General features: G+C 45.2%; 1 protein-coding gene across 1 annotated transcript in view; it reads right to left on the bottom strand.

Moving 5' to 3' along the window:
* COL22A1 (collagen type XXII alpha 1 chain) overlaps nt 1-14,970 on the bottom strand; it is a 296,104-nt gene that overhangs the window by 181,629 nt on the left and 99,505 nt on the right. Inside the window, exons 10-11 of the mRNA XM_077811037.1 lie at nt 11,596-11,649; nt 9,636-9,674 (exon numbers count right to left, since the gene is read on the bottom strand). Of these exons, the coding sequence (XP_077667163.1) occupies nt 9,636-9,674; nt 11,596-11,649 (93 nt within the window). The remainder of the gene's footprint in view (nt 1-9,635; nt 9,675-11,595; nt 11,650-14,970) is intronic.

The raw sequence follows: 14,970 nt of genomic DNA, 5'->3' as shown, positions 1-14,970 counted from the left end.
CTGGAGGCTGTAATTTACTAGAATAACAGGCTCATTTTATATTCTACATGCAGATTAGCTGGTTAGGAAGGCTCTTTTCACCTCTTGACAAGCAGCTCATCCATTCCTGTCAGCCGTAATACTGTGTTAAAGAGCGTTCTGCATCCTGGCCCGGTTATCAGTGACTAAGTCACAAGAATCTCTTTCACAGAACTCTCACCAGAAGAGGAATGGAAAGATGCAAAAGCTTTCTGATACTATTCGTTGTCACACTCGGAGCTGAGTCTGGCAAGGAAATGACCGAAAGAAAGGTGGTGGAGAGTTTGTCACTGCCAGCAGATGTCACTGTGTACCAGCGATGGGCCTGGCAGTGAGAGATCGGGACTAAAAATGTAAGGTAGTGTTCATTTAGATTGTGTAAAGGGGAAAAAAAAAATCTGTACAAGCCCTGGAATTCCTGCAGTGTTGAGAACTAAGCTGTAAGGATGCAAAATTATTATTATGTGATCTGGCTTCAAGTTGTTTGTTATAATCTGCAGCTGTTATTCTGGGTCACAGAAACCACTGATTTTATCTAAAACCCTTTAATTATTGTTTAAGGGGAAAGGAGCCAACCCAATTGCAGCTCCTCAGTTATTCAGCTAGCCATGCAGAAGGCACTGTAAGTCCAGGAAAGAGGGTTTAAAAAAAACCCTAGAATCATAGAATGAAACTGCCCTGACCGGACAAAGGGATTGAGAGTACATGCGGAAACCACTAACACTTAACCACGATGTACCAGCTTTTATCTGAGACCCAGAAGAAGATTACAAATATTAACTAATCAAAAGACACATGATTATTATTATACAGGTGGTAAACCTAGGACCTAGAGGGTATGTTTACACAGGGATAAAACACCTGCAGCTGGTCCGGGTCAGATGACTCGGGCTCACAGTGCTTGGGGTCTGGGGCTGAAAATTGCTTGTAGACATTCAGGCTCGGGTTGATGCCCAAGCTCTGGGACCCTGGAAGGGTGGAGGGTCCCAGAGCTCTGGCCAGGGTCCCAGAGCTCTGGTTCAGACCGAGTCCGAACATCCACTCAGTTGACCCAGGCCAGCTATGGTCATGCTGCAGATCTTTTAGCCCCATGTGGACATACCCAGCAAGATTAAATGCTGGGTGACCTTACAGTCATAGCGTTTGAGGCCAGAAGGGACCACCAGATCATCTAGTCTGAACTCCTGCATGTCACAGGCCACGAACACCACACAGCACAGGCAAACTAAATCCAACAACCTTAGATAAGTCAGTAACAGAGCTAGGAATGGAACCCAGGAGTCTTGATTTCTAGTTGCCCTGCTCTAACAAGTTTATTTATGAAATAAAAAACAACGCATCCCTATCTCACCTTGCCCCGGTCATGAAAACCATCAGCTGCAACATCCTCAGAACTTTGCTGATTTCTACTGTGAATCAGGTTCTAAGGAGGTCAGCTTCCCCCAGCCATTCACTGTAAGTGAGGAATGCTGATTGGTAGCATTTCAAACACTGATGAACAAGTGTCTCCAAATGTTCATGTGTTTCCCCCCACACTTTAGAGCCCAAAAGTAGTGAGGAGGTTACAAGGAAGCCACCCGTCCACTGACTCATTCCACCAAGGCCATCTATATATTAAAAGGGATTTTTATTAATTATTGTTACTGTTATTTGTGTTATGGTAGCAGTTAGAGGGCCCAAGTGAGACTGGGGTTCCATTATACAAGGCACCTTACAAACACATAGTGAGAGACAGTTACTAACTCAAAGACACACAAAGTGTAGGAGAAAGGAACTATTAATACCCCCACAAAGGTACTGAGGTGCCTAAACCCCAGACTTAAGTCCCATCTTTAGGTACCACTGCAATCCACAAAAGCCCTGCTCAGCTGCTGGCTAACCCTGTAGGTGCTTAAGCTCACTTGGAGGCTAACTTTTTGCAGTAGGCACTGGAGTTCCCTAGATACCTCTGAGACTAAGCAATTTATTTGAGCATAAGCTTTCGTGAGCTACAGCTCACTTCATCGGAGGCATACTGTGGAAAATACAGAAGATGTTTTTATACACACAAACCGTGAAAAAATGGGTGTTTATCACTACAAAAGGTGTTCTCTCCCCCCTCCCCCACCCCACTCTCCTGCTGGTAATAGCTTATCTAAAGTGATCACTCTCCTTACAATGTGTATGATAATCTAGGTGGGCCATTTCCAGCACAAATCCAGGTTTTCTCACCCCGCCCCCAACACACACACACAAACCCACTCTCCTGTTGTTAATAGCTTATCTAAAGTGATCACTCTCCTTACAATGTGTATGATAATCAAGGTGGGCCATTTCCAGCACAAATCCAGGGTTTAACAAGAACGTCTGAGGAGGGTGGGGTAGGAAAAAACAAGGGGAAATAGGTTACCTTGCATAATGACTTAGCCACTCCCAGTCTCTATTCAAGCCTAAGTTAATTGTATCCAATTTGCAAATGAATTCCAATTCAGCAGTCTCTCGCTGGAGTCTGGTTTTGAAGTTTTTCTGTTGTAATATCGCAACTTTCATGTCTGTAATCGCGTGACCAGAGAGATTGAAGTGTTCTCCGACTGGTTTATGAATGTTAACATAAATGACATGGGAGTTAGCTGATGCACAGACCTTGTGCAGACCCACCGCGTGCCTGCTTCTCTGCACTATCACGCAGGAGACCTGGGTGCAGTTTCTCTACTCTGCCCACGGATGGGAATGCTGTTGAAGTCCTTTGAGGGCTGCATCCTGCAAGGGGCTGAGTACCCTCAGGGCCCATTGCCCTTAGTTTGAATTAAGGGTGGCTCCGCACCTCTCAGGAAATGCTCAGCACTTTGCAATGCAGGGTGCTTAACTCCTCAAAGCCTTTTGAAGTAAAGCAATCCAAGGAGCAGTCTGCCTTGTGATGTGGACGGCTGACCCCCAGGAATGCAGACCTGGCTGCAGACCTCACAGGGTACAGTATCTACTGTCTCAGACATGACTTCCCTAGACTTTGATCTAGAGCCACTGAAACCCCGTCTTGCTTAAATCACCCCAGATAATGCTCTACAGTCATTGCCCCATCTTCCTATTCACTTGCGTTGATTCTCCCTGGGCTGGTGGGGGCTTGAAGATTTGTGTGGCAGACTTTGCTGTCAGCTCAGAGTGGGGCAGATTATGTCCAGTTTGGGTGGGAGCTTTTCAGACAACCGATGGGGCAAATCACAGACAGCACAAAAGTAGTGCTCATGGTTATTATGCCTTAGGATATTAATCGAGGTACAATATGCATTCCCACAACATACAAGATTTCGTTTAGGTAGTGACCACAAAATTGGCATGGGCATGTGTTAACAGGTGATTGCATTTGCATACTGTGTATGTGTGTGTGCAAAGCAGGTAATTCTGCATGCAACCAAGTACATACACATGGACCAGGGGTATTCTATTTGCTACCCAAGATTCAGAAACCTGGAAATCCTGGGCGCCCCATCATCTCAGGCATTGGCACCCTAACAGCAGGATTGTCTGGCTATGTAGACTCCCTCCTCAGGCCCTACGCTACCAGCACTCCCAGCTACCTTCGAGACACCACTGACTTCCTGAGGAAACTACAATCCATCGGTGATCTTCCCGAAAACACCATCCTGGCCACTATGGATGTAGAAGCCCTCTACACCAACATTCCACACAAAGATGGACTACAACCTAGCAGGAACAGTATCCCCGATAATGTCACGGCAAACCTGGTGGCTGACCTTTGTGACTTTGTCCTCACCCACAACTGTTTCACATTTGCGGACAATATATACCTTCATGTCAGCGGCACTGCTATGGGTACCCGCATGGCCCCACAGTATGCCAACATTTTTATGGCTGACTTAGAACAACGCTTCCTCAGCTCTCGTCCCCTAACACCCTTACTCTACTTGCGCTACATTGATGACATCTTCATCATCTGGACCCATGGAAAAGAAGCCCTTGAGGAATTCCACCATGATTTCAACAGTTTCCATCCCACCATCAACCTCAGCCTGGACCAGTCCACACAAGAGATCCACTTCCTGGACACTATGGAGCTAATAAGCGATGGTCACATAAACACCACCCTATACCGGAAACCTACTGACCACTATACTTACCTACATGCCTCCAGCTTCCATCCAGGACACACCACACGATCCATTGTCTACAACCAAGCTCTGCGATACAACCGCATTTGCTCCAACCCCTCAGACAGAGACAAACACCTACAAGATCTCTATGAAGCATTCTTACAACTACAATACCCACCTGCTGAAGTGAAGAAACAGATTGACAGAGCCAGAAGAGTACCAAGAAGTCACCTACTACAGGACAGGCCCAACAGAGAAAACAACAGAATGCCACTAGCCGTCACCTTCAGCCCCCAACTAAAACATTTCCAGCACATCATCAAAGATCTACAACATATCCTGAAAAATGATCCCTCATTCTCACAGATCTTGGGAGACAGGCCAGTCCTCACTTACAGACAGTCCCCCAACCTGAAGCAAATACTCACAGCAACCACACACCGCACAACAAAACCACTAACCCAGGAACCTATCCTTGCAACAAAGCCCGATGCCAACTCTGTCCATATATTTATTCAAGTGACACCATCATAGGACCTAATCACATTAGCCACGCCATCAGGGGCTTGTTCACCTGCACATCTACCAATGTGATATATATCATCATGTGCCAGCAATGCCCCTCTGCCATGTACATTGGCCAAACCGGACAGTCTCTATGCAAAAGAATAAATGGACACAAATCAGACATCAGGAATCATAACATTCAAAAACCGGTAGGAGAACACTTCAACTTCTCTGGCCACTCAATAAAAGACTTAAGGGTGGCAATTTTGCAACAGAAAAGCTTCAAAAACAGACTCCAATGAGAAACCGCTGAGCTTGAATTAATATGCAAACTAGATACCATTAACTTGGGTTTGAATAGAGACTGAGAGTGGCTGGGTCATTACACATATTGAATCTATTTCCCCATGTTAAGTATCCTCACACCTTGTCAACTGTCTAAATGGGCCATCTTGATTATCACTACAGAAGTTTTTTTCTCCTGCTGATAATAGCTCATCTTAATTAATTAGCCTCTTACAGATTGTATGGCAACTTCCACCTTCACTGTATGTATATATCTTCTTACTATATGTTCCATTCTACCATTCTATGCATCCGATGAAGTGGGCTGTAGCCCACGAAAGCTTATACTCAAATAAATTTGTTAGTCTCTAAGGTGCCACAAGGTTCTTTTTATGGATAAGTGTAACATCCACCTTGCTAGTGACCTAAGTTTGTACCTAGGACTTCATGAATATCTATAGCTTGAACTAAAGGACTAACTCCCATAGCTGGCAGCTGAAACAGACTCATCTGTGCAAATCAGACACAGAGTGGGAAGTGTGACACATACTGAACAGTGGATTATACAAGCACACCTGTTTGCACATGCAGTTAACTGCTTGTGTGTACAAGTTCAAATTTTGTGATTAGAATGTAATATTTGGGGCACAAGGCCTGGGCACTGTGTCTCTCACTCTCCTGGTTTGTACATACCTACTTCAGTACCCGAAGGTACAACACACCAGTCATCCCTGTAATACCTAGGCACAACAGGGCAAGTTAAGGATGCCATTTCAGCTTTCATTATGAATGCTCTCATTTTCTAAATCAAATAAACTCTTATTCCTAAACTTTCCAATGAAGAGCGGAGGATTTCAGCCAGGGTTGTTGTTTGTTGGTTTGTCATCAGTAATGTGCTTGGCGCTGTACTATATTGAAATATAAAGATGCTCCATGTCCTGATCGATGTCAGTAGAGTTACACTGGCATTTACTCCATTTGCTCGCCACCAGCAGGTTTAAAGGCCCACAATCCCAGAAATGCAAGTAAGAACATAAGAGTGGCCCTATTGAGTCAGACCAGAGGTTCATCCACCCCAGTATCCTGTCCTTCGACAGTGGCCAGTGCCAGGTGCCCCAGAGGGAATGAACAGAACAGGTAATCATCAAGAGATCCATCCCCTGTCGCTGATTCCCAGCTTCTGGCAAACAGAGGCTGGGGACACCATTCTTGCCCATCCTGGCGAATAGCCATTGATGGACCTATCCTCCATGAATTTATCTACTCCTTTTTTGAATCCTGTTATGGTCTTGGCCTTCACAACATCCTATGGCAAGGAGTTCCACAGGTTGACTGTGCATTGTGTGAAGAAATACTTCCTTTTATTTGTTTTAAACCTGCTGCCTATTAATTTCATTTGGTGACCCCTAGTTCTTGTGTTATGAGAAGGAATAAATAACACTTCCTTATCTACTTTCTCTACACCAGTCATGATTTTATAAAACCTCAATCATATCTCCACTTTGCCATCTCTTTTCCAAGATGAAAAGTCCCAGTCTTATTAATCTCTCCTCCTATGGAAGCCGTTCATAGCCCTAATCATTTTTGTTGTCCTTTTCTGAACCTTTTCCAATTCCAATATATCTTTTTTGAGATGGGGTGACCACATCTGCACGCAGTATTCAAGATGCGGACGTACCATGGATTTATATAGCGGCAACATGATATTTTCTGTCCTATTATCTATCCCTTTCTTAGTGATTCCCAGCATTCTGTTTGCTTTTTTGACTGCTGCTCCAGCACACTGAGTGGATGTTTTCAGAGAAGTATCCGCATTGACTTCAAGATCTCCTTCTTGAGTGATAACAGGTAAATATAAAGCTGTCATGGTCGAGATGAAGGGACAGAGAGAGGTGTTTTATTCCACCATTTTGGGGGCAAAGGGAAAACATGCCAGGAGGTGTGCGAGTCCTCTGATGCCAGGTATACCAGGTCAGTGAACCTTTTCAGTGAAACACACACAGGCTCTCTTCCTCTTCTGCTGGGAGTACAAAGTATATCTAGCATGGTTAGGCACGTGACACTTCCGCTGCCAAATGTACCAGTTACTTCAATCACACCAGCACCCCTTCTTCTGACATACGCATACCCCGTTCCACTACTGCTACATGCATCAGCCACACTCAGCAGATCCACACCTTCTGTGCTGATGATCTCAAAAGACACGCCGGGCAGGTGTCAGCTCTTCTGCTACTTAATCAGCGGACAGGCTCAGCAATAGCACATTCTCCTCCTGCTGTCAAACATGCCAGCCCTGCTCAGCAGAGACACACCCTCCACCAAGAACAGTACCAAAACATGCCTAGACCATGCCCATGTTCTCTATGGGCAAATATACAAGACGCAGCTCCTTTGTTACTAAATGCAGGCCCACGGACTGCCTCTGCTGGCGAACGTACCAAATACACAGAGCTAACTAGCCATAAATGCATGGATCTTTATGCACACATGTTGGTGGGCAGCTATCAAGGATGCCCCTTGGCTACCTAATCAGAGAAGTTCAGCACAGATGTTGTATCCGATTTTCAGTCAAAACTTGCATGCTCACCGTATTCCTCAGTAGGGTGACAAAGGCGGGCGGTGACACTTCCTACCATTCAGATCCTTCTTGACCGGATCAGACCTTATTTCTACTACAGCACCAACATACTAAATATAACGGTTTTAATCAGGGCCAAGTGGCCCTTGCCACGTGAAAAACACTGGCTGATTTCTAAAGACTGAATTGTGAATCTAGGTTTCAGAGCAGCAGCCGTGTTAGTCTGTATTCGCAAAAAGAAAAGGAGGACTAGTGGCATCTTAGAGACTAACCAATTTATTTGAGCACAAGCTTTCATGAGCTACAGCAGTGAGCTGTAGCTCATGAAAGCTTATGCTCAAATAAATTGGTTAGTCTCTAAGGTGCCACTAGTCCTCCTTTTCTTATTGTGAATCTAGAATGTCTATTATAGGCCAAATTCTGCTTGTCAGTGGGAAAGTTTGCATGTATATCACTGCAGAAATTTGCCCTACATTCTTCCCATGTCTATAGGCTGCCTTAGTAACATTTCTTTAGTAAGCAACCTTACTTTGCAATGTAAGAAGGTCAAATGGTGCGTTTCGGATATATATGATCAATAGATTATAATCAGAGAAAGTAGAGATAAGAAGGTTCAAATGGTAATAAACTCCATCTCTCCCTGCCAGTGCAGGATTCTTCCCTACAGGACATTTACTAATGTATTGTCCAATATAGTTTTAAATAGTCCAAGCAATGTGATGCCCACTGTTTCCTTTGAGAGTTCAGCAGACTATTACATAGAATCATAGAATCATAGAATATCGGGGTTGGAAGGGACCTCAGGAGGTCATCTAGTCCAACCCCCTGCTCAAAGCAGGACCAATCCCCAACTAAATCATCCCAGCCAGGGCTTTGTCAAGCCTGACCTTAAAAACCTCAAAGGAAGGAGATTTTACCACCTCCCTAGGTAACCCGTTCCAGCGCTTCACCACCCTCCTAGTGAAAAAGTTTTTCCTAATATCCAACCTAAACCTCCCCCACTGTAACTTGAGACCATTACTCCTTATTCTATCAAACATCTCATGGTCCGCACACTTTATGTCTTCCTTCTCCATTTCATCCCATTATCCCCTGGTACCACCCTAATTAATTATTTCCATTCCTCCACTAATGATCAAATATTTGTAGAGTTTCTCCATGTCCCCCCAGAATTATCACTTAGCCAGGCTAGGCACATTTTGCTCTTTTAATCTTTCCACATTGGGCGATACCTTCAGCCCTCAATCTTTTTTTCTTGCTCATCTCTGTGTTCTCCAGTTTGTCAGTGTCATTCTGGTGCCGAGAACTGAGTGTGATATTCTCAGCATGATTGTAACACAGGGATAGAGTTGGACTATTATCTCTCTCCTCCATAATGTCATGCTTTGCCTATGCAGCCTAAATTTGCATTGACTGTTTTGGCTGCCATATAACCTAGAAACCCATGTCTAGTTTGTCAAGCACTATCCCCACCATGCTTCATTAGCCATTCCTGATTTCCACTGAATATATTTTCCCAGGTAGAAAATAAAGCATTTTTCCAAGTGAATCTCATTTTGTTACTTTGCATCCATATTTTTAACTGCTCTAGACTCTATTTCTCTGTCCTTATTAATATTTGCAATAACATGAACATGCAGTTTTCTCCCTCTTTCAGATTAATGAAAATATTCAATAAGATGGGACTATGTGTGAGTCCCTTCAGTACTCGGATACCTCTGTAAAAATCAATGCACTGCCACTTATCAGTACCTTTTGTTCATGTTTCTTGAGCCAGTTTTTGATCCATTAGACGAAGCCTGATTCTCCATTGCATTGCTCCTTGTGTAGTCCTTCCCACTTGTCCAAGTGAGTGTTACCATTCTGATGTGATTGCATTTTACACACACTTTGCTCAGCGGGAACTGAGACTACCCCAGGGGCAAAGCAGTGACAAATCTTAACATTTCTGATGAAGTGTGTGCAAGAAAGTATATCACTTCCTTTACTAAAATCCAACCAGTGTATATCTCCTGAATTTTCTTTCTTCATAATTGTCTCCCTCCTGCAGGTCTTACTCTGGAAGCTCCCATGGGTTCCAAAATTAGAATTTGAGCTAAACAAAGTCATGGAGTGAGCTATGATCTAACTGTGTTGTATAATTAACAATATCACCATACCTGTTCTCCCTTCTGTCCTCTGCCATATGCTCCTCTGCCCTAGAAAGGAGAGGGAAGGTAAATTTAATATATAATAATGCTACATTGCAACTTTTATTCAAAGATCTCAAAGCACTTTATAAATATTAATTGTCAAAACACCCGTGCAGATTTTATTATTCATTATTTATACAGGTGCATATGTGCATGGCCCTTTACTTGAAGAAAAGCACAAGACAGAGATCCTGCTCTGGAACAGTTTATAATCTTAGGTCATCGTCCTGCAACTGGCCCACAGAGGTGCAAGGGTCTGTCCCTGTGGGTCCAACTTCAGGATCATGAGCGAAGTTCAGACAAAACATAAGGCGAGATGGAGATAAACCCTGGTGGGAGAGGAAGATAGGATGTGCAACAACAAAATCATGTGGTTGCTTAGGAAATTACCTACGCTTCTTCAGGGTTACACTTTTTTATTTAATTAAAGATGCACTTATTATATAGATCAATATTATTATACCTATATAACAGAACAGCACAAACAGGTCAAGTGACTTCCCCAGTTCAGACAACAACCTAGACCTTCTGAACCCCAGCATCTGCATTTCAAGCACCAGACCACACTTATCCCTTATTCTACATAAGATGTTAGTTAATATTTATGACATTAAGCTTCCAAAAACAGAGACACTCTCAGCTTTAATTAGTCCTGATCGCCGTTAAAAACCCAGACTTTTTTCTCTATTAAATAATGAGCCAGAGGGTGGCATTTTTTATCAGGAGCAACTGACTGAAATGAGATCCCAATGTCACCTTAATGTAAACAGCAAAGATCGACTCTTTCCTTTGTATATCAATGCACCACAGTGTCCCTCCTGGATGTGCTACGCAGTCAATGTATCCAATTCACACATTTGAACTAAAAGGCCAACAACAGGCCAACTAGCTGTCGGGTTGAGTGACAAAGCATTGAAACGCACAGAGAATGGCATCAGCTGACTGACACTAGAAGGGTGAATATCATCCCTGCTCGGAGGATGAGCACAAGCTGCATGAAGAATACTGACCCTTGAAGAGCAGAGTGGGCCAGAAGACCCCATTCCAGGGAGCTGGAAGGATCAACGGCCCAGGAAATGGCCTGGTAGTGGACAAGAAGAAGCAGTCCTTGGTAGTTAGGACACTGGGATGTGAAATCCTGTAGTATAGGGTGGGGCAGGGCTCTCCTCTCTTCCAGCCAACTGGGAGGAACTCCCTGGAGGAGGACAGTATATAGACAGGGCCTTCTCCCTTAGAACACTGGAAACACTGGCAAGAGAAGGAAGCCAGAGCCAGAAGGCTAAACTCCAAGGAGAGACACTTATGCTATGGCAGGGAAAGAGCTCTTTGTAGATGGCAGAAGAGCCAGAGATATGTGGGAACCTTTGGATTGCAGTGATGGACGTTATCAGTGGGACTGTTTGCGGTCATTAAAAAGCCCCAAGTGGAGGGTGGTAGGACTTACAAGGAAGGCTGTGGTGGGTCTGTAAAGGTATGTCTGCACTGCAGTTAAACACCCATGGTTGGCCTGTGTCAGCTGAGCTCATGCTGCCGGGCTATAGAACTGCACTGTAGATGTTCAGGCTCAGGCTGGAGTAGCCCGAGCTCTGGGACCCTTCCCCCTCGTCAGGATCCAGAGCTTGGGCTCCAACCCAAATATCTACACAGCAATTTCACTGTCCTGCAGCCTGAGCCCTGCAAGCCCAAGTCAGCTGACCCAGACCAGCCACGGGTGTCTAACTGCAGGGCAGATATAACCTAAGGGGCCATGAAGACAAAGAACAGAGGGAGTCTGCTGAAAATAGAACTCTGGCCACGAGGGACTTCTCAGTAAGCCGAACTCCTTTCACAGTACCATAAGCCCCATGCAATCAGTAGGAGAACAACCATTTTCCCATCGCTAATATTCCACTACAAAATCAGTCAGCCTCTGACAGCTCTGACTTACCGAGTCTCCTTTTTCTCCTTTTAGACCAGGAAGTCCTTGGCTGCCACTTTCTCCCTGCAGAAGAGGAAAGGGATGTGAGCACCACAAGACTGTAACGTATATTGCTCTTCCGAAAGGCACACGGCCATTGCTGATTGTGCCTAAGAATTGATTCAACTCAACAGTTGCCCCATGTTAACATTTGTATATTCAATATTTCAAATGTGTCTTTGTTATTTAAGTGTATCAAAGATTTGTCTCCCAATACTGAAGCCCACATTCCTCAAAGCCCCAACTTAACAGCTAGCAACAGAGCAGGTGCTGCTGCAATCAGAAAGCCCACCCATGCATCACTTTGTTTCCAGTACATGGGAAGCTTGGGTGTTGGTGTATGATTTATATGCAGTCGTGGATTTTAAAATACGCATGGAATCCTCGAAGGGGCAATGTCAAGGCAAAAAGATGTCTCCCTTGAGCACCCTCAGAAGGCCTTACCTTTACAATTCCTTTTCAATACAGTGAGGATTCCCAGCCTTTGAAATGTGGACTGCATTAGATCCCAAGAGCTCTATCCCTTAGTTGTTAAAATAGTTCAAAAAAGGGGGGAAATAATGAAAAATTTCAAAAATGTTAGTCATCTCTGTTTTGTCGGTTCCAAAAAGGAACCATTTTTCACTTATTCCGAATTTGTCGTGAACATTTTGGTTTCAGAAAATTTTAGGTTTTGTTTTTTTCCATGTTGTGGGGTTTTCTTCCCTGGCCCCCCTTTTTCTATTTTGAAAAAGGCAGCAAGAAAGGGAAAGGGGAAAATGAGAAAGAGGAGGAAAAGAAAAGCGATACACTGAAAAAATGTGGGTTTTTTTTTTCCATTTTCCCATTTTATCCATAAAAACTAGAAAAATAAGAAAAAAATTTGTGAAAAATCCAGATTTTTGTTTTGTTTTTGTTCAGAAAATTCCTACCAGCTCTGGAACTGAATTCTGTGTCATTTAGGAGTAAAAACAAAGATGGGTTTGAATGATCTTCCACACCCCAATCACGGACAGGGGCCAGTTCAGCCCCTACCACAACTCAAAGCAACCTCAAGGCTCCTCTTGCTGGAAGCTCTTACATCAGTCAGGGGTTGCTGGACTCCTACATCCTACTCCAGGAGGGACTGGGAATAGGGTGACCAGACGTCCTGTTTTTAAAGGGACAGTGCTGTATTTAAGTCCTCCTGCCTGTGTCTCGACTTTTTCTTAAAAACGGGCAGATTGTCCTGTATTTTCTGTCTCGCCCCCATCAGTACTGGCGGGTCCTGCTGCTGGCCGGATCCCTGCTCACCAGCCACCTGCCTACCAGGAGTGAATGGGTCGGGGGGGGGGGGGTGTCCAGTGGCCAACGATGGGGGTGGGTGTGCAAGGCTGGTGTCGGGGCAAAGATCCAGTGCACGGGGCCAGCCACTCCCCCTGCTGGTCCATCAGCGCAGCCCCTGCTGCATGCCGGCTCTTGGCCAGAAGGGCCCCGTTCCCGTCCCATTTCCGGCAGGCACTGGCTTTGTGCTGCAGTGGTTGGTGGGTGCAGGCAGGTGCCAGGCGGTAGCCGGTTACGTGTTGCCTCTGTTGCCCACCCTTCAGCCTTTTACCTGTTCCCCCTCTCGCTGTCCTCTCCCTGCTTTGCCCTTTGCGCCCCCCACCCCCAGCCCCGCTGCTTCTCCATATCCCTTCCGGTGGGGCACGTCCCGCTCCCAGCTCTGTGTGGAGAACCAACCCCCGGTCAGAGCACTCAGCTCATCAACAGCCTGGCCAGCAGACTCCTTCCTTTCCCCACTGCCTCTGGCTGGGCTGGCGCCCTCGGGGAAGCCCAAGACCTCCAGCTTGGGGCGCTGGCCAGGGGGAGCCAAACCCTGAATGTGCCAAAGCCCCGCACAGCGCTGGCATGGTGGAGAAGCCTCTCGGCGCCTCAGCTAAGCTCTGGAGTGAGGGCGGGAAGCGATTTCCAGCCTGTTCGTTCCCCAAACCTGCAGGCTTGCAGCAGCCCCTGAGGCAGGAGCTTAGTACCCTCTTCACCCCAGCCCACCCCCTCAGGTCCTGCCCCCAGGGAGCATGAGGCTACTCCGTCCCCAAGTACCCTTCCCTGCTGAGCCACCTCTCTGGCTGAGTTCACTGAAGCTCCTGCAGTCAGGTTCCCTACAGGTTCCTTACTGAGCCCCTTGTCGGGACACATACTTTCTCTGATGGAGACAACCCAGACAGATGCGATGAAGTCTAATTCTTTAATTAGACCAGTAAGAAGGTGCACATTTTTAACAGGGAGGGTAATTAAACCTTGGAACAACTTACATGGGTTGTGGTGGATTCTCCAACACTGACAACTTTTAAATCGGATTGGATCTTTATTTTTCTGAAAGATCTGCTCTAGGAAACAGGAATTAATTCAGGGAAGTTTATGGCCTGTGTTATACAGGAGGTCAGGCTAGATGATCACAGTGTTCCTTAGAATCATAGAATATCAGGGTTGGAAGGGACCCCAGAAGGTCATCTAGTCCAACCCCCTGCTTGAAGCAGGACCAATTCCCAGTTAAATCATCCCAGCCAGGGCTTTGTCAAGCCTGACCTTAAAAACTTCTAAGGAAGGAGATTCTACCACCTCCCTAGGTAACACATTCCAGTGTTTCACCACCCTCTTAGTGAAAAAGTTTTTCCTAATATCCAATCTAAACCTCCCCCACTGCAACTTGAGACCATTACTCCTCGTTCTGTCATCTGCTACCATTGAGAACAGTCTAGAGCCATCCTCTTTGGAACCCCCTTTCAGGTAGTTGAAAGCAGCTATCAAATCCCCCCTCATTCTTCTCTTCTGCAGGCTAAACAATCCCAGCTCCCTCAGCCTCTCCTCATAAGTCATGTGTTCAACCCCTAATCATTTTTGTTGCCCTTCGCTGGACTCTCTCCAATTTATCCACATCCTTGCTGGCCTTAGAATCCTATGAAAATAGGTGTGAAAAGCATGCTGCATCCAAGAATAATTAAATAAAGATGGTGTTAACAATTGTATTCTGCAGCACATTAACAACCAAACTCAGTCTGCCCTGTACACAAGCTGATTCTTCCAAGTCTGTTTCTGCTTCTTTCTCTAATTTTTTTCATTGCTACATCTCCTTCCAAAACAAAACATGCAGTGTCACAGTACATTACCCTCACTTTGACAACATAGTGGGCTGAGGCAGAGACAATCACCTCTAAAGGAGCTTTTCCTTTCTCTAATCTTTGCGAGTTCCATGGTTTGCCCTGGGTTATGGGATTTAAATTGAAGAAAAATAGAAGGTTAAACTTCCTCCCCACTTTCTGATTTTTGCTCAGTTCCATGGAATATTCACAGGAGTCAGATAATGTCACAATAAGTGCAGGTTTCAGA

This window comes from Eretmochelys imbricata, chromosome 2 (assembly GCF_965152235.1).
Source record: "Eretmochelys imbricata isolate rEreImb1 chromosome 2, rEreImb1.hap1, whole genome shotgun sequence".
NCBI lineage: Eukaryota > Metazoa > Chordata > Testudines > Cheloniidae > Eretmochelys > Eretmochelys imbricata.
This window is presented reverse-complemented; position numbering and strand designations above follow the sequence as displayed.